This window comes from Pipistrellus kuhlii, unplaced genomic scaffold (assembly GCF_014108245.1).
Source record: "Pipistrellus kuhlii isolate mPipKuh1 unplaced genomic scaffold, mPipKuh1.p scaffold_m20_p_56, whole genome shotgun sequence".
In the NCBI taxonomy this organism is placed as follows: Eukaryota; Metazoa; Chordata; class Mammalia; order Chiroptera; family Vespertilionidae; genus Pipistrellus; species Pipistrellus kuhlii.
The window spans coordinates 1,257,978-1,278,623 of record NW_023425558.1 but is presented as its reverse complement, the minus strand read 5'-3'; the positions used below and the strand labels follow the sequence as shown (position 1 = coordinate 1,278,623).

At 66.9% G+C, this 20,646-nt stretch overlaps 3 protein-coding genes across 4 annotated transcripts; 1 reads left to right on the top strand and 2 right to left on the bottom strand.

The window, feature by feature from the left end:
- Positions 1–488: 488 nt before the first annotated feature.
- On the bottom strand, positions 489–7,796 carry TBC1D10C (TBC1 domain family member 10C). The gene is made up of 10 exons (XM_036416668.2): positions 7,767–7,796; positions 7,390–7,547; positions 6,412–6,511; positions 6,138–6,245; positions 5,946–6,052; positions 5,686–5,800; positions 4,778–4,843; positions 3,217–3,406; positions 1,041–1,195; positions 489–890 (listed from the first exon to the last, which is right to left on the bottom strand). The coding sequence occupies exons 2-10, from the start codon at positions 7,524–7,526 to the stop codon at positions 543–545; spliced, it is 1,326 nt and encodes a 441-aa protein (XP_036272561.1). The 5' UTR covers positions 7,527–7,547; positions 7,767–7,796; the 3' UTR covers positions 489–542.
- A 1,150-nt stretch (positions 7,797–8,946) lies between these two features.
- Positions 8,947–12,703, top strand: PPP1CA (protein phosphatase 1 catalytic subunit alpha). The gene is made up of 7 exons (XM_036416672.2): positions 8,947–9,106; positions 9,559–9,690; positions 9,833–10,063; positions 10,641–10,745; positions 11,124–11,347; positions 12,052–12,186; positions 12,275–12,703. Exons 1-7 carry the CDS (start codon positions 9,052–9,054, stop codon positions 12,383–12,385), a joined length of 993 nt encoding a protein of 330 aa, XP_036272565.1. The 5' UTR covers positions 8,947–9,051; the 3' UTR covers positions 12,386–12,703.
- Positions 12,499–17,831, bottom strand: RAD9A (RAD9 checkpoint clamp component A). Of its 2 annotated transcripts, none has more exons than XM_045573786.1 (11): positions 17,703–17,831; positions 17,553–17,623; positions 17,029–17,157; positions 16,559–16,673; positions 16,375–16,474; positions 14,864–14,973; positions 14,663–14,796; positions 14,522–14,586; positions 14,301–14,432; positions 13,420–13,615; positions 12,499–13,343 (listed from the first exon to the last, which is right to left on the bottom strand). In XM_045573786.1, the coding sequence occupies exons 1-11, from the start codon at positions 17,734–17,736 to the stop codon at positions 13,248–13,250; spliced, it is 1,182 nt and encodes a 393-aa protein (XP_045429742.1). In that variant the 5' UTR covers positions 17,737–17,831; the 3' UTR covers positions 12,499–13,247. The 2 variants fall into 2 exon arrangements, with proteins under 2 accessions (XP_045429742.1, XP_036272564.1); XM_036416671.2 differs by having other exon boundaries at positions 14,663–14,772.
- Positions 17,832–20,646: the final 2,815 nt, after the last annotated feature.

Here is a 20,646-nt window from a genome sequence, read left to right as displayed (position 1 = left end):
TCCTGTGCTTGCCAGGGGACAGCGCGGTGGGGCCCCAAACCGCAGCCTGTGTGTGACCTCCCTTCCCCCCGGGCCTGCAGCCCACGGAGGAGGGAGCGGAGAGAACAGGAGGCGTCGTTTGGGGCTGGCGCACAGCTACGCTGGCTCAGAGCGGGTCTCACCACGCTGCCACGCAGGGCTGCTGGGAAAGGCCTTTATTTCCCTTTGTGAGGCCGAGGACGCACCCTGCTGAGCCCCTCTGCGCCTGCCCGGAGCTCCCGGAGGCAGCCCCCGGGCAGGACGGCAGGAGAGTGTCCACCCGCGGCCTGGCGCCCGGCTCTCGCCTCCTCTTCGCCCCAGGCCGCGGGCTCCGGTCCCCGCTGGGTGTGCAAACACTGGGAACGTGGACTAAACCTTAAGCGTTTATTTCTAGCAGAGCCTCCTGGCCGCTCCCTGCCGGTGGCCGGCAGGGAGAAGGCAGCTGAGCCCTCGATCCGGCGGCGAAGGCGGGTCTGCGAGGCCGCGGAGGCTGGGCACCCGAGTCCGCACGCAGCCTGGGGCCCTCAGAAGCGGGTGTCCAGGAAGGAGGCAGAGCTGCGCTGGGACCTGGGGGGGCCCTCGAGGGGGGGGCCCTTGGCGCGCGTCAGGAGCCCATGGAAGGTCTTGCCGCGGGTCTGGGGCTTGCGCCGGGGCGGCCGCGGCTCGTCCGGGGGCTGCACGACGATGCGGGGCACCTCGGGCCGGGCGCCGCCCCGCGCCCGCGCCAGCTGCTGGGCCTCGAAGATGGCGCGGGCCCCGGCCAGGCGGGCCTTCGGCCGCGGGGGCGGCCCGGAGGGGGACTCCGGCAGCCGGGCCAGCTGGGCCCGGATCTCCCGCTGCAGGTCCTGCTCCGACAGCGCCAGGCCGTGCACCTGCGGGGTTGGCACTGAGCGGCCGGCCTGCGGGGCAGGAGGCCCGAGGCCCCGGAGGGCGGAGGGCGGGCGCCGGGAGTCACAGGAGCCGCCCCGTTCCGCTGTGACTCCGGCTCTGGGACCCGGGGAGGGGAGGGCGCAGGCACCCACCTGGGCCAGGAAGGCCTCCTCCTGCAGCTGGGCCGGGGGGATGGCTCGAAGGGCGCCCAGCGTCTCCAGGAGCCCGGGGCAGGCCAGCCGCTGCTCCGCGCTGCCCAGCGCCAGGCGCACCAGCGTCAGCCCCACTCGGAACAGCACCTTCACACCTGCAGACCCACTCGCTCAGGGGCCAGCCGCCCTCCGGACCCCGCCCGGACGCTGCCCGCGCCCCAGATTCCCTCCATCCCCCCCCCCCCCAGCTCCTCAGGCCAGGCCGGGCAAGGAACAGAGGGGGGTGCAGTGCGGGTCACCGGTGAGTGCGTCTCAGCAGCCACAGACGCTCCCGGGCAGAGCACCTGCCAGGAGCTGGGGGGGGGGGGGCAGCAGGGCTGACAGCCTCACACACAGCCTCCCCCCCCCCCCCCCTCTCTCTCTCCCCCCCCCTCTGTGTTCCCACGAGGCTGGGCCGGGCAGAGTTCCCACGAAGGCCCTTCCAGCTTGTTCTGGTTCCAGAGATTCCAGCCAGAGCTGCTCCTCCCTAAGCCGAGAGCACGGGGCGCACACACACACTCACACACACACATAAACACACACAAACACTCACACAAACACACACACACACACACACACACGGACACACACACAAACACGGACACACACACACACACGCACGCACGCACGGACACGGGGTTGACTGGGGGCTGTTCCAGAATCCTCAGACTCCCTTCCAGGCCGCCGCGGGCTGCTGAGGAGGGCGGCCAGGGCCCAGCAGGGCCTGGCGGTCACTGTGAACGTCATCCCTACGGAAGGGGCCTGGGGAGGGGGAGGGCTCAGCCGCCTGCCCTGGAGGCCTGAGGCTGGAGGGGCATGACCTTAGATGGGACTTGGAACCCTGGCCAGAGCTCTGAGCCAGCCTGGCGCCAAGCAGGCACACGGCGGGCGCTCAGTAAAAGTACTCAGTAAAAGTACTGACGGCCGAAGCCGGTGTGGCTCAGTGGACAGAGCGTCGGCCTGCGGACTGAAGGGTCCCAGGTTCGATTCCGGTCAAAGGCATGTACCTTGGTTGCGGGCACATCCCCAGTGGGGGGGGTGCAGGAGGCAGCTGATCAATGACTCTCTCTCATCGATGTTTCTAACTCCCTATCTCTCTCTCTTCCTCTCTGTGAAAAATCAATAAAATATATATTTTTGAAAGTGCTGATGAGTTTCTACCATTTTTCAGGTGTGACTGCTGGCCAGCGCGGGGGACAGAATGCAGGCAGGGACTGATGGGAGGAGGGAGGCCGAGCCCCAAAGACCTGGAGCCGGTTCGGCTCTGCCCTGACTCCCCGCTCTTGGCCTGGCCCAGGCACCCCCCCTCCAGGCCCGCACCCCAGTTCATCTGTGGCCTGGACCCTGGGGACAGTGTCCTGCCTGTGTAACTGTGTTAATTACTTAAAAGCAATAAATAATAAAAGTTTTTAAATTTAAAAAATAGCCCAGCGGGCGTGGCTCAGGGGCTGAGCATCGACCTGTGAACCAGGAGGTCAGGGTTCGGTCCCGGTCAGGGCGCAGCCCAGGCTGTGGGCTCGGCCCCCGGTGTGGGGCGGGCAGGAGGCAGCCGATCCGCGGTTCTCTCTCTTCATGGATGTTTCTGTCTCTCCCTCTCCCTTCCCCTCTGACATCAATAATAAAAATGTTAAAAAAATATTGGGTTACACGAGCCTTCCGCCCCCACCCCCAGAATGTGGTCCCCTCACTCAGGCGGCCCAGGGTACGGGCAGCAGCTGGCACAGTGAGCGTGCTCCAAGCAGGCACCTGGGCTCCAGCCTGAGGGCCTCTCCCGCTGGCCATGTCCCCTCCGAGCCAGCCCCCGAGCCCTGGCCCGGCCCCTCGCCCCCCCCCCCCCGCCCCTCCTCGGGGCAGAGGCCGCCCTCCCGGTGCGGTCTCCCCGCACAGGGCCGGGCGCCCTCGCCGGCAGCACCCGGCACCCGGCCCCCGGCCCCCGGCCCCCGGCCCCCGGGCCAGGATGGGCAGAGCTGGCGGTGGGTTCCCCGTGGCCCCCGCCCCCGCCCTCCGGGTGTGGTCTCCCCGCACAGGGCCGGGCGCCCTCGCCCGCAGCACCCGGCCCCGGGCCCCCGGGCCAGGATGGGCAGAGCTGGCGGTGGGTTCCCCGTGGCCCCGCCCGCCCGCCCGGCGCCCCGCTCACCCTCGCTGAGGAAGGCGTCCCAGACGCGCAGCGCGGTGGGGAAGGGCAGGGAGCGGGCGAAGAGGCACAGGAACCACTCGGGCAGGTAGAGCAGGGGCCCCACGCCCGTCTGCTGCAGGTGCCTGTGCACCCGCGGGAGCAGCCGCCGGAGCAGCGCCGCGAACACCTCGGCGTCCAGCCTCACGGCCTCCTGCAGCCACGGCCGTCAGCACCCGCTCCCCCCCCCCCCCCGTCAGCACCCGCTCCCCCCCGCCCCCCCCGTCAGCACCCGCTCCCTCCCCGCCCCCCCCCCGTCAGCGCCCGCTCCCTCCCCCCGTCAGCGCCCGCCCCCCCCCGTCAGCGCCCGCTCCCTCCCCCCGTCAGCGCCCGCCCCCCCCCCCCCGTCAGCACCCCGCTCCCCCCCCCCGTCAGCGCCCGCTCCCTCCCCCCCGTCAGCACCCGCTCCCCCCCCCCCGTCAGCGCCCGCTCCCCCCCCCCGTCAGCACCCGCTCCCCCCCGCCCCGCCCCCGTCAGCACCCGCTCCCCCCCCGCCCCGCCCCCGTCAGCACCCGCTCCCCCCCGCCCCCCCCCCGTCAGCACCCGCTCCCCCCCGCCCCGCCCCGTCAGCACCCGCTCCCCCCCGCCCCGCCCCCGTCAGCACCCGCTCCCCCCCGCCCCCCCCCGTCAGCACCCGCTCCCCCCCGCCCCGCCCCCCCCGTCAGCACCCGCTCCCTCCCCCCCCCCGTCAGCACCCCCCCCCCGTCAGCACCCGCTCCCTCCCCGCTCCCCCCCCCCCCGTCAGCACCCGCCCCCCCCCCGTCAGCACCCGCTCCCTCCCCGCCCCCCCCGTCAGCACCCGCCCCCCCCCCGTCAGCACCCGCTCCCTCCCCGCCCCCCCCGTCAGCACCCGCCCCCCCCCCGTCAAGCACCCGCTCCCCCGCCGCCCCCCCCGCCGCCCCCCCGCCGTGCCCGCGCCTCGCCGCCCCCCGCCGTGCCCGCCGCCCCCCCCGCCGCCCTCCGCCCCCGCCGCCCCCGCCGCCCCCCGCCGTGCCCGCCGCCCCCCGCCGCCCTCCGCCGTGCCGCCGCCCCCCGCCGCCCCCCGCCGCCGCCCGCCGCCCCCCGCCGCCCCCCGCCGCCCCCCGCCGCCCCCCGCCGCCCCCCGCCGCCGCCCGCCGCCCCCCGCCGCCCCCGCCGCCCCCCCGCCGCCGCCGCCGCCCCCCGCCGCCCCCCGCCGCCCCGCCGCCCCCCGCCGCCCCTCGCCCCCCCCGCCGCCCCCCGCCGCCCCCCGCCGCCCCCCGCCCCCCCCCCCCCCGCCGCCCTCGCCGCCCCCCGCCGCCCCCCGCCGCCCCCCGCCGCCCCCCGCCGCCCCCCGCCGCCGCCCGCCGCCCCCCGCCGCCCTCCGCCGTGCCCGCCGCCCTCCGCTGTGCCCGCCGCCCCCCCGCCGCCCCCCGCCGTGCCCGCCGCCCCCCGCCCCCCGCCGCCCCCCGCCGTGCCCGCCGCCCCCCGCCCCCCGCCGTGCCCGCCGCCCCCCGCCCCCCGCCCCCCGCCGCCCCCCGCCGTGCCCGCCGCCCTCGCCGCTCACCATGTGGGGCCCGTAGTAGCCGGGCAGGTAGAGCTCGCAGATCTGCACCAGGCACCAGAAGGCCTCCTGCGGGCAGAGCGGCCGTGAGTGCCCACAACGGACACCCTCTGTGGTCACTCAAGCCAGAAGCCTGGGCTCAGTGCTGTGCTGGGGCTTTTACCAAAAGACACACACACACACACACACACACACACACACACCGCCCAGACTGAGAACTACCACCCATGGTTTGGTCTCAGAGCTCAGGGTGAATTTGAGGGTCACAGGGTTCCTGGCGCCATTGGCCAGGGGTCGTGTTTGCAAGGTTCAGGAGCAGGACTCGTGCCTGGCTGGCGTGGCTCAGTGGTTGGAGCGCCCACCCGCAGACTGAAGGTCCCCGGCTCGATCCCGGTCAAAGGCTCGTCCCTCAGTTGCACGCTCAGTCCCCGGCCCTGGCCGGGGCACTCGCAGGAGGAACTAGTCGGTGTGTCTCTCACCTCGGTGTCCCTCTCTCCCTGTCTCTCCTCCTCCCTTTCATCCTCTCCACAAATACCCGCAGGTGAGGATTAACGAAAACGAACGACAGGAGAACTGGGAGTCCTGAGGCCGAGGCGAGGCAGTCACCTCCAGGCTCCTCGGCCCCTGAGCCAGGTTCCTGGTGTCAGGTTGTTGGGCTTGAGGGTCAGTGAGGTCGGCAGTCGGGAGGCCCTGGGCCCCCAGGACAGGACCCGGGAGGCAGGGACCCCAGGCCCTGCGGCCAGAGCGCCTGGGTCAGGAGGCCCAGGGTCCGGGGCCCAGGACCACAGGGGCCCAGGGTGGGTAGGGTCGGGGGTCAATCCTCGGCCGCGAATGCGGAGTCCCCTGGGCTGGGACAGGTGAGTGGGCTGCGGGGCGCGGGCGCGGGCGCGGGCGCGGGCGCGGGCACTCACCTCCGGGGGCAGGTGCATGAGCAGCACCGCAGCCACGGGGCCCTGTGCCTGGCAGTAGCCCTGTTCCGGCCGATACAGGGTGTAGGCCTTGAGGACCTGCAGGAGCCCCTGCTGCCTGTGCCGGGAGACCCCGTCAGCATCCCTCCCCAGCCTTTGGCGCCTCTGCCCAGGCCTCCCCGCCCGGCCCTGCTGGGGGAGCAGGGTGGGGGCAGGGGGCTGCACCACAGGGCTGGGGACCCCGGGCACCGCTGGCCTCGTACCCGTGGCCCTGGGGTGACACAAACATCTCGTGCAGAGGGAACTGGCGGTGCAGGTCCCTGCTGATGGTCTCCATCCACTGTGGGTCTCCGGGCGCCTCGGCCAGCTTCTGTGGGCGTCAGGGAGCGGGTGTGAGGGCTCGGCGTGGCGAGGGGCCCTGGGAAGGGGACTAGGACCCCTGCCAGCTCTCGTACCTGGTACGTGTCGGGGCTGTTCTCCTGGCACACGTGAGCCCCGCACAGCAGGGGCCAGCAGCGGGCGCGCAGGGCGGAGGGAATGCCCTTCCGGCACTGCATCTTCACCTGGGGAGGCCGAGCGAGGGACCGGCAGGCTAGCCACCCCCGCCCCAGCCTCCCCTGCTCCTCTCAGCGGGCACCGAACAGCCTGCCATCGGCACGGCCGCTGCGGGGGGCAGGGAGGAAGGCAGGAGGGGGGCACAGGAGGGCCACGCGGCCCTGTCCCTCTCACCTTCTTGTACCGGCGAGACATGGTTTTCTCCCAGTGTGACGTCATCTCCACCCACTTCATCTCCCGCTGGCGGATGAGGTCTGCGGGGGGCTGGCCCGGCCTGGGAGCACATGCCACGGACACCGAGACGCAGGCAGCGGTTAGCGGAGCCCGCCCATGCCACCCGGGCAGCCTCCGGGGGGCTGGCCCGTCACCCAGGAGTTGCCAGGGGTTGTGATGGGGACAGGAAGGGATGTGGCTGTGATGTGGGCAGGGGCAGGAAGGACCGAAGGGGTGTGCGTGGGGAGGGGCGGGCTGGCTGTCCCCGGCAGAGGGCACAGACAGCGCACGGCAGAAGCCGAGTGGACAGAACCCTGAACTGGAAGCCAGGAGTCCCGGAGTCTGAGTCTGGTGCTGCCTCTGAGCTGCTGTGTGACCTCAGGCAAGTTCCTTTGTGTCTCTGGGCTTATTGTCCTATCTACCCTTGGGAAAGGGGGAGTGTGGGGGCACAGGTGTGGGTTTCTATGATTTAGATTTGGGATTCTTGGCCCAGAGATTAAAAGGGGAAGAATTTTTGGCCCCAAGAGATTGGGTGCAAAAGAGGCATGCTTGGCCCTAGCTGGTTTGGCTCAGGGGTTAGAGTGTCGGCCTGCGGACTGAAGGGCCCCGGGTTCGATTCCAGTCAGGGGCACATGCCCAGGTTGTGGGCTCAATCCCCAGTGAGGGGCGTGCAGGAGGCAGACAATGATTCTCTCTCATCATTGATGTTTCTATCCCTCCCTCCCTCTCCCTTCCTCTCTGAAATCAATAAGAATTTTTTTTTAGAAAGAGGCCCACTTGGACATATCCCCCAGCCCTGCCACCCTCAGGATTCTACCTGGAGCCTGAGGAGTGACACTGGCTGAACCCCCAGACCCTCCCAGACTCTAGACGTCAGCCCTTAGCCCCCATCCTCCCTTTCCCTCCCCCACAGCCCCTCCCCCGCTTCCTCCCACTTACCCCGGCTCTGCTGAGCTGCCCCCGATGAAGCCATAGCGGTCAGCCTGGCGGTACGGGCCCGGCCCGCTCAGCTCCGAGTCTGAGCCCAGAGAGCTGGAGTCGTCCTGCACCAGGTCCTCACCCAGGGCCTGGGCCATGCTGCGCAGACCCCGTAACGGCTGCAGGATGGGGGGAGCTAGCGTGAGCGGCAGTTCCCGGCCAGCTCGGGCCGGCTCCCGCGCAGCCAGCCCCGCGCAGACCCTGGCTGCGAGTGCAGGGAGGAGGTTTCGGGGTACCTCACCGGGCCCCTGTAGCCCCTTCTGGAGGGGCAGGCCCCGAGGGGCAGAAAAGCCAGGCCTCTGTGCCGAGACCCAGCCCCTGGCCCAGCCCCAGCTTACCTTCCTGCTGCACCTCACCTCCTCCTCTCACTTCCTCCTCAGCCACAGCTTCAGCAGCTCACTGGGGGGCCCCTCCCCAGTGTGTGTGTGTGTGTGTGTGTGTGTGTGTGTGTGGTGGTGGGGTGTCACCTCTTCCTCTCTGAGGCTCTTCCTGCCTACCCCAGTGTCCCCGGGCCATGGGCTCCTCCCTCCACCGCTTGGGCAGGCCTGGGCTCCTGAGCTGGCTGGGGGGGTGAGGGGGGGAGAGGGGGGGCTGCCAGAGTGGAGACCTCTACTTTTGAGATTAGCATGCAAAACACTCAATTCAGTGTGCCAGTGAGAATTGTGGTTTAGTTAATGTTTGCTCTTTACAAAGTAATACTTAAAATAAATAAATAAATATATATATATATTATTGATTTCAGAGAGGAAGGAAGAGAGAGAGAAGCATCGATGGTGAGAGCATCATGGATCGGCTGCCTCCTGCACGCCCCACACCGGGGACGGAGCCGCAGCCAGGCCTGCGCCTGGCCTGACCGGGATGGAACTGTGATGTCCTGGTTCCTAGGTGCACGCTAAACCGCTGAGCACGATGGCCGGGCCCAGGGAACACGTGTAACGTGCACACATGCAGCATTATTATGCTACACAACAGGCAACGATGGGGCTTACAAATAAATACTAATTTAGGTCACAACACAGACAGTGGGACCCAAAGCGGGCTGGGAGTCCCGGTCAGCGCCTCGGGGCCAGACTCAGACCGAGGTCCTCAGGGAAGGCGAGCCCGGCCCTCGCTCTCTCTGGGTCTCCTTTCCTTTTCTGCACGTGAGGGACTCGATCCACGGCGACTGGGAAACAATCGTCACGCGCTCACACGGCTCCGGAGAGAGAAAAACAACTTCCAAGTACTTCCGGCCGCACCGCCTCGGAAAGGGGCGGGGCAGTTCCTAGCAGGGGCGGGGCCAGCCGCAACCTCGCCCCACGAAGCCCCGCCCAGCGGCCGACCCCGCCCCAGACACGCCGGCCCCGCCCCGTCGCCGAAGCCCCGCCCCGCGGCCGGGCCCCGCCCAGACACGCCGGCCTCGCCCCGTCGCCGAAGCCCCGCCCCTGGCGCCACGGCCGCGGCGCCAGCGTCCAGCGGGGGCGCTATGGAGCCGGGGCCGCGGGCCGGGGAGCGGGCGGGGCGGGGCGGGGCGGGGCGGGGCGGGCCCGGGAGGGCGGAAGGAGCTCCAGGCCGGAAGGAGGCCGCGGAGGGCGGGAGGCAGGAGCGGGCCCGGAGCTGCTGGGCCGGAGCGGCAGAGCCGCCATGTCCGACAGTGAGAAGCTCAACCTGGACTCGATCATCGGGCGCCTGCTGGAAGGTTGGCTGCGGGCGGGGGAGGTCGGCCGCCCCTGCCTCCCGGCCCGGCCCGGCCCGGAAGTGGCGCGCGGGGGCGCCTGCCCCTCCCAGGGCCGCGGGGACGGGCGGGGACGGGCCGCGAGGTCCCACGGCCGCAGCCACCCACTCGCGACGCGCTCGGGGGCCCTGGGGCTGCTGCGCACGGGGCGCCCCCTCCCCGGGCCGGGGCGCAGGGCGGGCCTGTCTGGGAGTGAGGGGAACCTGGACAGCCCCCGCCCCAGGGCTCCTGCCCGGGTTCGGAGTGGCAGCACCTGCGCACACACTCCCTTCGGCGCCTGTGGTGCTGGGGAGGCACCTGGTGCCCGGGGCGAGGGGGCCCCGGAGGCCCTGGCGCCCCAGAATGCCCTTGGGACACCGTGTCGCCCACCCTCCTCCGGCCTCGGGACCAGGCCCTGACGCCCCCTCTGCCCCCAGTGCAGGGCTCGCGGCCTGGGAAGAACGTGCAGCTGACGGAGAATGAGATCCGCGGCCTGTGCCTCAAATCCCGGGAGATCTTCCTGAGCCAGCCCATCCTTCTGGAGCTGGAGGCGCCCCTCAAGATCTGCGGTGAGCCCCCTGCCAGGCCCCTCAGCCTCCTGAAGGCGGCCCCGGCCCCCAAATCCCCGGGTCCTCCTTATCTTGAGCCCAGCACTGGCCCTGGGTTCAAGTCTGGCCCCTGCGCCGCGCTGACCTGGTCCCTGGGTCGCAGGTGACATCCATGGCCAGTACTACGACCTCCTGCGGCTGTTTGAGTACGGGGGCTTCCCTCCGGAGAGCAACTACCTCTTCCTGGGGGACTACGTAGACCGGGGCAAGCAGTCGCTGGAGACCATCTGCCTGCTGCTGGCCTACAAGATCAAGTACCCCGAGAACTTCTTCCTGCTCCGCGGGAACCACGAGTGCGCCAGCATCAACCGCATCTACGGCTTCTACGATGAGTGTGAGTACTGGCGCGGGGCTGCCGTCAGTGGCCTGGTGGTAGGGGTGCCGTGTCTGCGGAGCCCTGCCCTCCTGCCATGGCGCCTGGCACTCGACAGGGAGGCCCTGCCAGGTGACCTCCCTCCAGTACAGCCTTCTCAACCTTCCTAAGGCCCTTTAATACAGTTCATGTGGTGGCGACCCCCAACCACGAAATTATTTTCGTTGCTACTTCATAACTGACATTTTGTTACTGTTAATCGTAATGTAAATATCTGTGTTTTCCGATGGTCTTAGGCTCCACAGCAGCGGTCGCCTAAGACCATCGGAAAACCGAGGTCCTCCTTAAGCACTTAGGACACCTGTTTGGCCAGAAGCGGAGATAAAACAGACCAGTCTCGGCCCGGCCCTGCTCCTAGGGTGGGGGTGCTCCGGATTGGAACTTTGGGGTTCCGTGGAGTCAGCTGCTGTAGAATTCCCCCTAGAAGGCGGTAGGCAGTGTGTGCATGGGGTTCCCTTCAGATCGTCCATGCCTTCTCCCAGCCGTGTCTGGGGGGCCCCAGAGGCCTGCTCACGAGCTGTCTCCCTCCCCTGGGCAGGCAAACGGCGCTACAACATTAAACTGTGGAAAACGTTCACCGACTGCTTCAACTGCCTGCCCATCGCCGCCATCGTGGACGAGAAGATCTTCTGCTGCCACGGAGGTGAGGGCCCTGGGCGCCTGCCGAAGAGCCCGTGGGGCCCGGGAGAAGCTGCCGGCGAGAGGACGCCCCCTGGGGTCTGGGCTTATTGCAGGACGTTCCCTGCCCCTGAGTCAGGCTGCACTCCCCGCGGTGGTGGCCTCGGCATTGTGCATGGGGTCTGCTTGCTCCTTTCTCTAGGGAGCCCTGCAGGCAGGGACCTAAAAGGGGCTGAAGGTAACGAGTTGCCTGCCTGGGCTCCCAGAAATCCAGGGGAGGGCCAGGGGGGAGCAGTGGAGCGTGCACACGCGCACAAGCTGATTGGCCAGGGCTTTGGGGGGGGTGAGGGGAAGCATCCTTGTCTTGAGGCCTGAGGGAGTGATGTGCCACCTGTGTCCCCAGGTCTGTCCCCCGACCTACAGTCCATGGAGCAGATTCGGCGTATCATGCGGCCCACAGACGTGCCCGACCAGGGGCTGCTGTGTGACCTGCTGTGGTCTGACCCCGACAAGGACGTGCAGGGCTGGGGCGAGAACGACCGCGGCGTCTCCTTCACCTTCGGGGCCGAGGTGGTGGCCAAGTTCCTGCACAAGCACGACCTGGACCTCATCTGCCGGGCACACCAGGTGGGCTGGCGGCGCTGGTCCGGGGGGGGCCTGGGCAGCCGCACCCGCCTGACCGCCCGCCCCTCCCCGTCCCCGTCCCCTCCAGGCGGTCTCACCCGCCTGACCGCCCGCCCCGTCCCCGTCCCCTCCAGGCGGTCTCACCCGCCTGACCGCCCGCCCCGTCCCTGTCCCCTCCAGGCGGTCTCACCTGCCTGACCGCCCGCCCCGTCCCTGTCCCTGTCCCCTCCAGGCGGTCTCACCCGCCTGACCGCCCCGCCCCGTCCCCGTCCCCTCCAGGTGGTCTCACCTGCCTGACCGCCCGCCCCGTCCCCGTCCCCTCCAGGTGGTCTCACCTGCCTGACCGCCCGCCCCTCCCCGTCCCCTCCAGGTGGTCTCACCTGCCTGACTGCCCGCCCCTCCCCGTCCCCGTCCCCTCCCGGCGGTCTCACCCGCCTGACCGCCCGCCCCGTCCCCGTCCCCTCCAGGTGGTCTCACCCCCCTGACCGCCCGCCCCGTCCCCGTCCCCTCCAGGTGGTCTCACCCGCCTGACCGCCCGCCCCGTCCCTGTCCCTGTCCCCTCCAGGCGGTCTCACCCGCCTGACTGCCCGCCCCTCCCCGTCCCCGTCCCCTCCCGGCGGTCTCACCCGCCTGACCGCCCGCCCCGTCCCCGTCCCCTCCCGGCGGTCTCACCCCCCTGACCGCCCGCCCCTCCCTGTCCCCTCCAGGTGGTCGAGGACGGCTACGAGTTCTTTGCCAAGCGGCAGCTGGTGACCCTCTTCTCAGCTCCCAACTACTGCGGCGAGTTTGACAACGCCGGCGCCATGATGAGCGTGGACGAGACGCTCATGTGCTCCTTCCAGGTGGGGGTGGGGGATGAGGGAGGGGGAAGGACGGGGCTGGGGGCCCCTGGCTCCGCCCCAGGAGCCTGACCAGTGTTGTCTCTCTCAGATCCTCAAGCCCGCCGACAAGAACAAGGGGAAGTACGGGCAGTTCAGCGGCCTGAACCCCGGCAGCCGGCCCATCACCCCGCCCCGGAACTCCGCCAAAGCCAAGAAGTAGCCTCCGTGGCCGCCCTCTGCCCCGATGGTGGATTGTACAGAAGCCACAGCGCGGGGCCGTGCAGATGCAGGCCTGCTGTCACAGGGAACATGGAGCCTTGATGTATTTTCCTCTTTTTAATGAATCAGTAGCAGTGTCCAAGCCCCCAGGGCTCCCTCTGCCTGTGCCTCGGTGGCTGCGAGCAGGATCCTGGGGCTGAGGCTGAAGCTCAGGGCAAAGCAGGGCCAGATCGTGGGTCTCCAGCCTTGCTTGGCCTCAGGGCTGGCAGCCGGATCCTGGGCCACCCATCTGGTCTCTTGAATAAAGGTCAAAGCTGGATCCCTGCCCTGGCCTGTCTCCCTTGTCCCAACAGTGGGCCTGGCACTCCTTTGCCCAGAGCCGCTTGCGAGGGCTGGCTAGCTGGGCATGGGGCCCCGTTAGGTCCACAGGCCTCCTAGAATTCCCAGCGAGAGCCAAGAGATATTAAAAACGCAGAACTGTCAGCCAGTCATCAGACATCCCAGAGATGTGCCCAGATTGGAAGAGGGACAGTCATGATTGTCAGAAACGGCTGATCAAGGGGCCAGCAGCCCCACTGTGATTTAAGGAAGCCAGGCGCCCAGCCTTGACCACAAGGTTGGAATAAGGTGTGACCCCCTATCAGGCTGCCTCCCCTCCACACAGACATGATTGATAGGGGGACATGATGGGTTGGGGGCCCGTTACCAAGAGCCTCCTGAGGGCATGGGGATGCAGCAGGACCAGCCAGCTCAGCTCCAGCGCACCTTTACCAACCGCCAGGGCGGACACCCAGCTCTGCCGCTGAGGTGGGAGGCTGTGGCTCCATCCAGTGCAGGGCTCTGGGCACAGACGAGGTCCTCAGTCAGCCTTCGCCCTCACTGTCCTCAGCCAGCACAGGGCTGGGGCCCAGGGGGGAGTGTGCGGGGGCCAGGATGGAGCCGAAGAACAGGGAGCGGAACTGGAAGAGGAGGAAGCCCAGTGAGTGTAGAGGCTGCTGCCCCTGGCAGCCCGCCCTCTGCTCTCCCAGCGCCTACCTTCTTGGGTGGGGGGGTCCCAGGCACGGTGCTCTGCTCAGCTTCCTCTTCCTCTTCAGAGCTGCAGGGGCCCTGGAGGCCGGGTGAGAGGGAGATGGAGGGGAGCGCTCTTGAGCTCTCGGTGCCCACGGTGGTTTCCATGGCGATCATGTAAGAGTCAATGTCGTCATTGGCAAAGTCATCCAGCTGGGAGGGGCTGCAGGTAAAGATGTCCGTGAGAAACAGGAAGAGCCCACCCTGGAGGGCTGGGCTGGGCGGGAGGGGTGGGGGCCTGTGGCCCGGCGATCTCTCAGTTTTATTACTTCCTTATTTGGTGGGAGGGGAGAGGATACAGGCCTAAGTGGCTGGCGGCTTCCTGGAGGGGCTGGGCCTGGAGCTTTGGATCGGAGTTCGGATGGCCGAGGGAGGCCTGTCGGCCAGTTTGGCTCAGCGGGGGGAGGGGAGCAGTAAGTCCGCTGAGCGGGGCCACGGGGCCCAATATCTCACTTCCCACAGGACGGGAGCTGGAGAGCACTGGGGCCCAGGGAGCTGCCGGGCCGGGGGCCAGACAGACTTCCTCTGTAAACCAGACTGGTCCCATGCTCCCCAGCCCCCTGCCCTCCCGGCCACCTGCTCCTCACCCCGCAGTGAGTCTGGGAGGAAGCTCAGTGGGGAGGTCTGAGCCAGAGGAGGAAGCAGCCTGACCTCGGGGACACTTCCTCCGGGTGGGAGGGGTCTGAGCACAGCTGACCAGGAAGGCTGGGCCTGTGAGGCTGGGAGCACTCAGGGCTGGGGCCTTACAGGAAATGTCTGTACGGAGGGGGAGGTATGGAAGCTGGGAGCAGCAGGCGCAGGCCAAGGTGCTCGGAGCCACTGGGAGGGTGGCCCGGGGAAACCCTCACCTGTGGGGCGGAGGCGCTGGCCGGCAGGGCTCCGGGAAGTGCAGGTCCTGGGAGTTCGGGGCTGGCTCCGAGAGCGTAGCCAGAACAAAGTGGCCATCCAGCAGAGAGTCCTTGATGGCAAAGATGGCTGGCCTGTGCAGATGATGGGCGCAGACAAGGTAAGGGCCCTCTGGCTCCTGGCACCCCAGAGCCCTCCCCTCCCTGTCCTGAGCTGGCATTACCTGCCGGGAGCGTCGAAGTGAATGCTGAGAGGTAAGTTCGCTGACTCCGCGAAGCTCAGGAGCCCCTGGGAGGAGAGCAGAGCAGTGAGGCCTTGGCCAGGACAGGAGGATGGAAAGGTGCGGGTACGGGGGGAGCCTCACCCGGAATTCTTTGAGGCAGAAGGTGATGGCCGCCCCTTCTTCGGCCTGCAGCTGCTGGAAGTCCTCCTGCCCAATGCTTATCTCAGTCACCATGGCCTTGAGGGCGCTGTCTGTGGGGCAGGAACAAGAGGAACCTGGGCCCTTGGGTCCTAGCTCCTCCCGCCCATCACTCCCTGCCCCAGGCCTGGCCAGCTCCCTCACCTGCCTCCTCCTCCTGGTAGCTTCGCAGGAGGACCCTGCGCCCATGGCCAATGCCCAGCGTCACTTCAGCCAGCGCGGGGGGGAAGGGCAGGACGGCCTCCCCCAGAACCCTGTGCGGAGGGCAGAGCGTCACCCCGGGGGCCGGGCCTACCCGGTGGTTCTGCTCTCAGAGGACCGGAGGCAAGGACACGCACCAGGGAGGGGGTTGCCAGGGGCCAGGCTGGCATGCCCCAGGGAGGAGGACAGGGTGAGCAAGACCTGGTTCCTGCCCCATCCAGCGCTCCCAGGCCGACATGGAGGGCGGGACAGACAGGAGCCCAGGGAAGCCGCATAAAGGCGGGGATACACCAGGCAGCCAACGCCTGTCCGTCCAGGGGCGGGAGACCACACCTTCCATCCTATCGCCCGGCCTTCAGAAAACCCTACTTGCTGCTTCTTTTTTTTAATATTGATTTTTAACAGAGAGGAAGGGAGAGGGATAGAGTCAGAAACATCAATGAGAGAGAAACATCGACCAGCTGCCTCCTGCACATCCCCCACTGGGGCTGTGCCCGCAACCAAGGTACACGCTCTTGACCAGAATCGAACCCAGGACCTTTCAGTCTGAAGGCCGACGCTCTATCCTCTGAGCCAAACTGGTTTTGGCAAACCCTACATTTTTGCTACCTAGGGATACATGGTAATAAATAGTTACAAATGAAATAATATTTAGAATTAGCCTCAAGACAGTTGGGACAGGAGCTGTATTTAAAATTGTCAGAAAAAGAAAAAATTACTCACTAGAAAAGAGAGAAATAGTCTCAAAATCCAACCCAGAGGTGACAGCCTGCCCTTTCTCCCTCCAAAGGAGACCTGAGCAGAGCTGTGAGCAGAACTCAGAAGCCAGACGGTCAGGACCCAAAGGGACCTTACCTTCAAGTGCCCATGACCCATGGCTGCGGGAAGAAATGAACAAGACCCTGGGCTGCCTGAGCGCCAAGCGCATCCAGCACAGGTGGGAAGGGAGCTCCCTCTGCACGGTCTTCTCCGGGGCCTGGGCCTCCCAGCCTGGGTGCTCCCATCGCCCACCTGGTCCCAGCTCCAGAGCTGCTCGCTTAGGCAGTCCTAGACCCCAGCCTCCCACCCAGCCCCCTGCCTGACAGGGCTCCGGGCTAAGGTCAGGGTAGGTAGGGGGAGAGGCTGCCCTGAGTGGGAATTCCCCAGAAGGATAACCAGGCCAGAGAAGGCTTTCGAGCCCTGAGCTACAAAGCTGATGACAGACTTTCAAGGCTGCTCAGGCTGGAGACCTGGCCTCCAGGGCTGACTGGCCAGAAACACAAGCTGAACCCTTGGGGTGAGAACAGGCTCCGGAAGACAGTGGAGCCTACAGCCAGAGAGCCCTGTCCCTCCACCGCCTCTGAGAGCACACGGAAACCTGCAGGAAGACGGCAGAGGGGCCTTCTTAAACGGACCCTCGAGGCCCCAGAGGAGGACGGGGCCCTGCGGCTCGGGTTCCGGAAGCGCATACTCACTTGGCCGGGGCGCGGAGCAGGTGGGGGCACGAGGCGGGGTCGAAGACAGCCTGCAGGGACTCACAGTCCTGGAAGGACAGGTTGTGAGTCTTTCTCACCCCTGGACGGGCAGACAGAGTCTCAGGACCTCGCCAAGCTCCACCCCACACCTCCCGGCAGCCCCTGCGGGCCGGCGCCCACTCACCGTATCTGCAGAGCAGCTGGACCACCAGGCGGCTGCTCCTGCCGCTCACGGAGATGCAGCACTTCTCCACCGTCTTCTCCAGCGTCACCAGCGAGCGGAAGACGGACAGGAACGACTGAGCGGGCAAACACAGGGGCCATCACTGCACCTCCCACCGCCAGTTCTCCCGTCCCGTCGCCCAGCCCGCCATGTGCTCAGGACTGTGTCAGACCGGGAAGGGAGCTCACACACACGGTCACTGACACATTCTAGGCCTTTGTCGTGCTGCTCCCTGTTCGGAATGCACCTGTCCCTCCAGGCCCTGGCAGGGTTACCAGCCTCTCCTCGTCTGCCATTCCCTCTGCAGATGTCTTCACTGTGCTCCTCGCTGCTCTGTGCACGGGCTGCCCCTGCACACCCCTCTCCCCAGGCGCCATCTGCTGGGGGCTCCTGGGGGAGGGGGGCAGCACCACCGCTGAGGGAGGACTCACCTTCATCAGGATCTTACAGCGCAGCGGGTCCTGACCAGGGGTGGCCGCCTGGTACAGCTGGAAGAAGAGCGGGGCAAAGAGGAAGCAGGCATAGGCAGAGCGGGAGGAGTTCACGGTCCGGAGAGAGAGCTGGGCAAGGAAAGGCAGGGAGGAACGCCGTCAGGCAGTGACAGGCAATCGCGCCGGCCGGCCCTTGCTCACACTCTTGCCCTGAGGTCCTGCACCTCCACCATCGCCTGGTGAAGTCCTGACCCCTTCCGCCATCGGGCACCTCCTCCTTGAAACTCCCCGGAACTGGCCTCAGCACTGCTCCCACCAAGGCCTCACACCAGCACACCGCGCCCTCCCCCCGCCACCGGCCACCGGCCCTCCCTCCGGGGAGACTGTTCTCCGTTCACCACGCGGATGCCCAGCACCAGGGGCTGGAAACAAACTCGGCGGAGAGATCTGTCCGGGCATCCTGCCTGGTGTTGGGAGACGGCGCCCAGGTCAGGCTCCAGGCTGGGATCCCACCCGCTCCTCACCCCGTCCTCCAGGGGCTCCAGGTAGAGCTCTTCCCCGATCCGGGAGAGGGAGTGGACGGCCTTGCCGAGCACTGGCGGGGGGAGAGGATCGGTTAGGCGGGAGCTCGGGCAGCCCCGCGCCCCCCGCCCACCTCGGCCGGGCCCGCGCACCCTTCACGTTGCCGCCGGTGACCAGGCACTTCATGCTGCCCGGCCCGGGCCGGCGGCTGCGCCCGGCAGAGCCGCGCCTCGCTCCCGGCGTGGCGGCCGACCGCCTTCGCGCGCCCCGCTGACAGCCCCGCCCCGCCCCGCCCCGCCCCGCCCCGCCCCGCCCCGCCCCCTCATTGGCCCGCGCGCCGGGCCTCCGTCACGTGAGGAAAACGCTTGCCAACGCCACCGTCACGTGCCGGCGCCCAGCGGGGCGGGTCACGTGACCCGGGAGCGCCTGGCGCGGACCCCGTTCCTGTTCTCCCGCCGGCGGCGGTGCAGCGGGAGGACGGCCCGGGCGCTCGGGCGGAGGAGGCCGCCGGGGTCACCGGTTTAGGGGGCTGCCGGGGAGACGGGGTCGAAGCCAGACCGCCCGCACCCAGTCCGGGCCGGAGGCCGGGAAGCAGCTGCCGCCGCCAGCACTGCAGACAGATGGAAGCAATCGCGGCCGGTCCGACGTGCGGGCGGCTCCCCTGGCTTCGAGGACCTTCCATGGATTCGGTGGCGGCCAGAGGACAGGCGCGCTAATGAGAAGCAGCGGGGACGTTTTCCGGGGGTGGGATCGTACCACGTGGCCGTAAAACGACAACAACAACGCAAAGCCCGGACTGGGCGGGAGGAGGGCTTTGGTCAGCCAGGCTGCCCGCTGGCCCGGGCCTCAGTCCCCGGTGCGCTGTGGAAGGAAGGCCCGGCCGCACCAATGCTCTCAGGTGCAGCCTGGCCTCGCCCTCTGCTGCTGTCTCAGGAGGACACCTGTGCCTGCGGGCCCCTGGCCCTCCCACTCGCCTGCAGTGTGGGCCCCACTGTTTCCCCTTCTTCCTTCATCCCCTCCCTCCTGGGCTCTGGGGAAGGTGATTCTTTCCCCCCAGAGGGTCAGTACATGGCACCTCCTCTGTGCAGGCAGTTAGGCGAGTGAGCTTGGAGTCATCCTGACCCCACCTTCCCCTCACCCCACATACTACAATTTTTTGGCAAGTCCTGAGTCTGCCTCCCAAACAGGGGACAACTTCAGCCGTCCCCTTCCATCTCGGAGCCATCCTCCTGGCTGAGGCACCGCCGTTTCTCCTCTGGACCGCTGACTGGAAGCCCTGAGTCTCTGCCTCACCCAGCCCTCTCTCCACACAGCACAGGGTGACCTTCCTAAAATGTCAGTCACGTCCCGCCTCTCCTTGTTAGACCCTCCAGTGGTTTCTAACTGCCAGACTTCCCATAAACCCTCACTTTTACCCCAAACCTCCCTGCGCAGCCCATCAGCTCTCAGAGCTCACACACATCCTCTTCCATCTTGGGATCTGCACAGGCTCCTCCTCTCTTCTCCCTTCTCACATGCTGGCTCCTTTTCCTGGGGCTCAGCTTCAAGCAATGGGCCTCTGCCCCCTCCCCCGTGTCTCCCTTCCCTCCAGCTAGGCCCTTGCTCTGGGTTAATCACAGCACTTAGCACAGCTCAACATTATTGCACACGTGTGTGCATTTAGTCACTAGCGTGACAGCTCCTGAGCACAGGGACCGTTCTGTTTTGTTTGTTGGTGTCTATCCCTGTGCCTCACGGTAGAGGATGAAAATATGTTCAGTGGATAAACGTGTGATCCGAATGACTGCCTCCAGGGCACCCATTTCTCATAGAATCCACCCCCAAGCCCGCCCAGCTCCTTCACCGGCCCCTGGCTCACAGCCCCACCTCTCCCTGGGCAAGCGGTGCCCCGACCCTGTTCTGTCAGAAGAAAAGAGCCTCGCACAGCGATTCCCTTCCCTAACCTTTCCTCCCCCTCCCGACGTCCCTCTCCTCCACCCATGTAAGCCAGCGGCCTCCCAGCTTCACTCGCCTCTGCCCACACCGCAGTCCTGAGCAGCCCCGGAGCAGGAGGCAGGCACCAGGAAAGGAAGCTGTGATCATGCTTCTTGTCTGCCCCTGACCCCTAGGTCTATGGAGTCTTATGGCCTTGAGGTCTTTGGAGCAAGGCCCTGGGAGAGGGAGACAGACCCTTTAGGTCTCTCTCTCTCTCTCTCTCTCTCTCTCTCTCCCTCCCTCCCTCTCTCACACACACACACACACACACACACACACACACACACGCCTGTCAAAAGTCGGAATCTGCCCTTCTGAAGGGCTCAGACAACAGAAAAGAGGCTAGAGCCGGAGTCAGGCGGCCTGCGTTTCTAGTCTGTATCAACACGGGTTCTGTGTGACTAAGTCCTTCCCTGGCTCTGGGCTGTTGGCATGAGATGCTCCCTGCGGTGCCCGCTTCCCTGTGCCCCGCATCTGGCCATAGCCCTGGAGAGGAGCTGTCACCGGCTGTCTTTATTTCTGTTCTCCTCACCTGAGGATATTTCCCATTGATTTTGGAGAGAGTGGACATCCATTGGTTGCCTCCCGCATGCTTCCTGACCCTGCTGGAAATTGAACCTGAAACCCAGGTAGGTGCCTTTGACTGGGAATCAAACCTGAAATCCTTCTGTGCTCGGGCTGACACTAACCACTGAGGACACCAGCCAGGGCTCTTTAAAAAAAAAAAAAAAAAAAAAAAAAATATATATATATATATATATATATATATATATATATATATATATATAAATTTTTTTAAGAGCCCTGGCTGGTGTCCTCAGTGGTTAGAGTGTCAGCCCAAGCACATATATATGAGGCCCGCAGCAATGCAGCGGCAGGGAAGGCCAGCTCCCATGGAGTTTGTGCCTGGGTTTCTCAGGTTCCCGCCTCCTCATGCGCACAAATGGGGTAGAGGACCTAGTCTCAGAGGGAAAGTAGACACCAGTCCAACTTGGGTCGTCCCAACTACTGTCTCGGTGAGGGGGGCAATGAAAAGAGGGGAAGTGGCCACAGCAGGTCCTGGTGGTGAGTGGCTGTTGTGATCTCTACAGTGCCGTGCACAACTGGACCAGGTCTGACCGG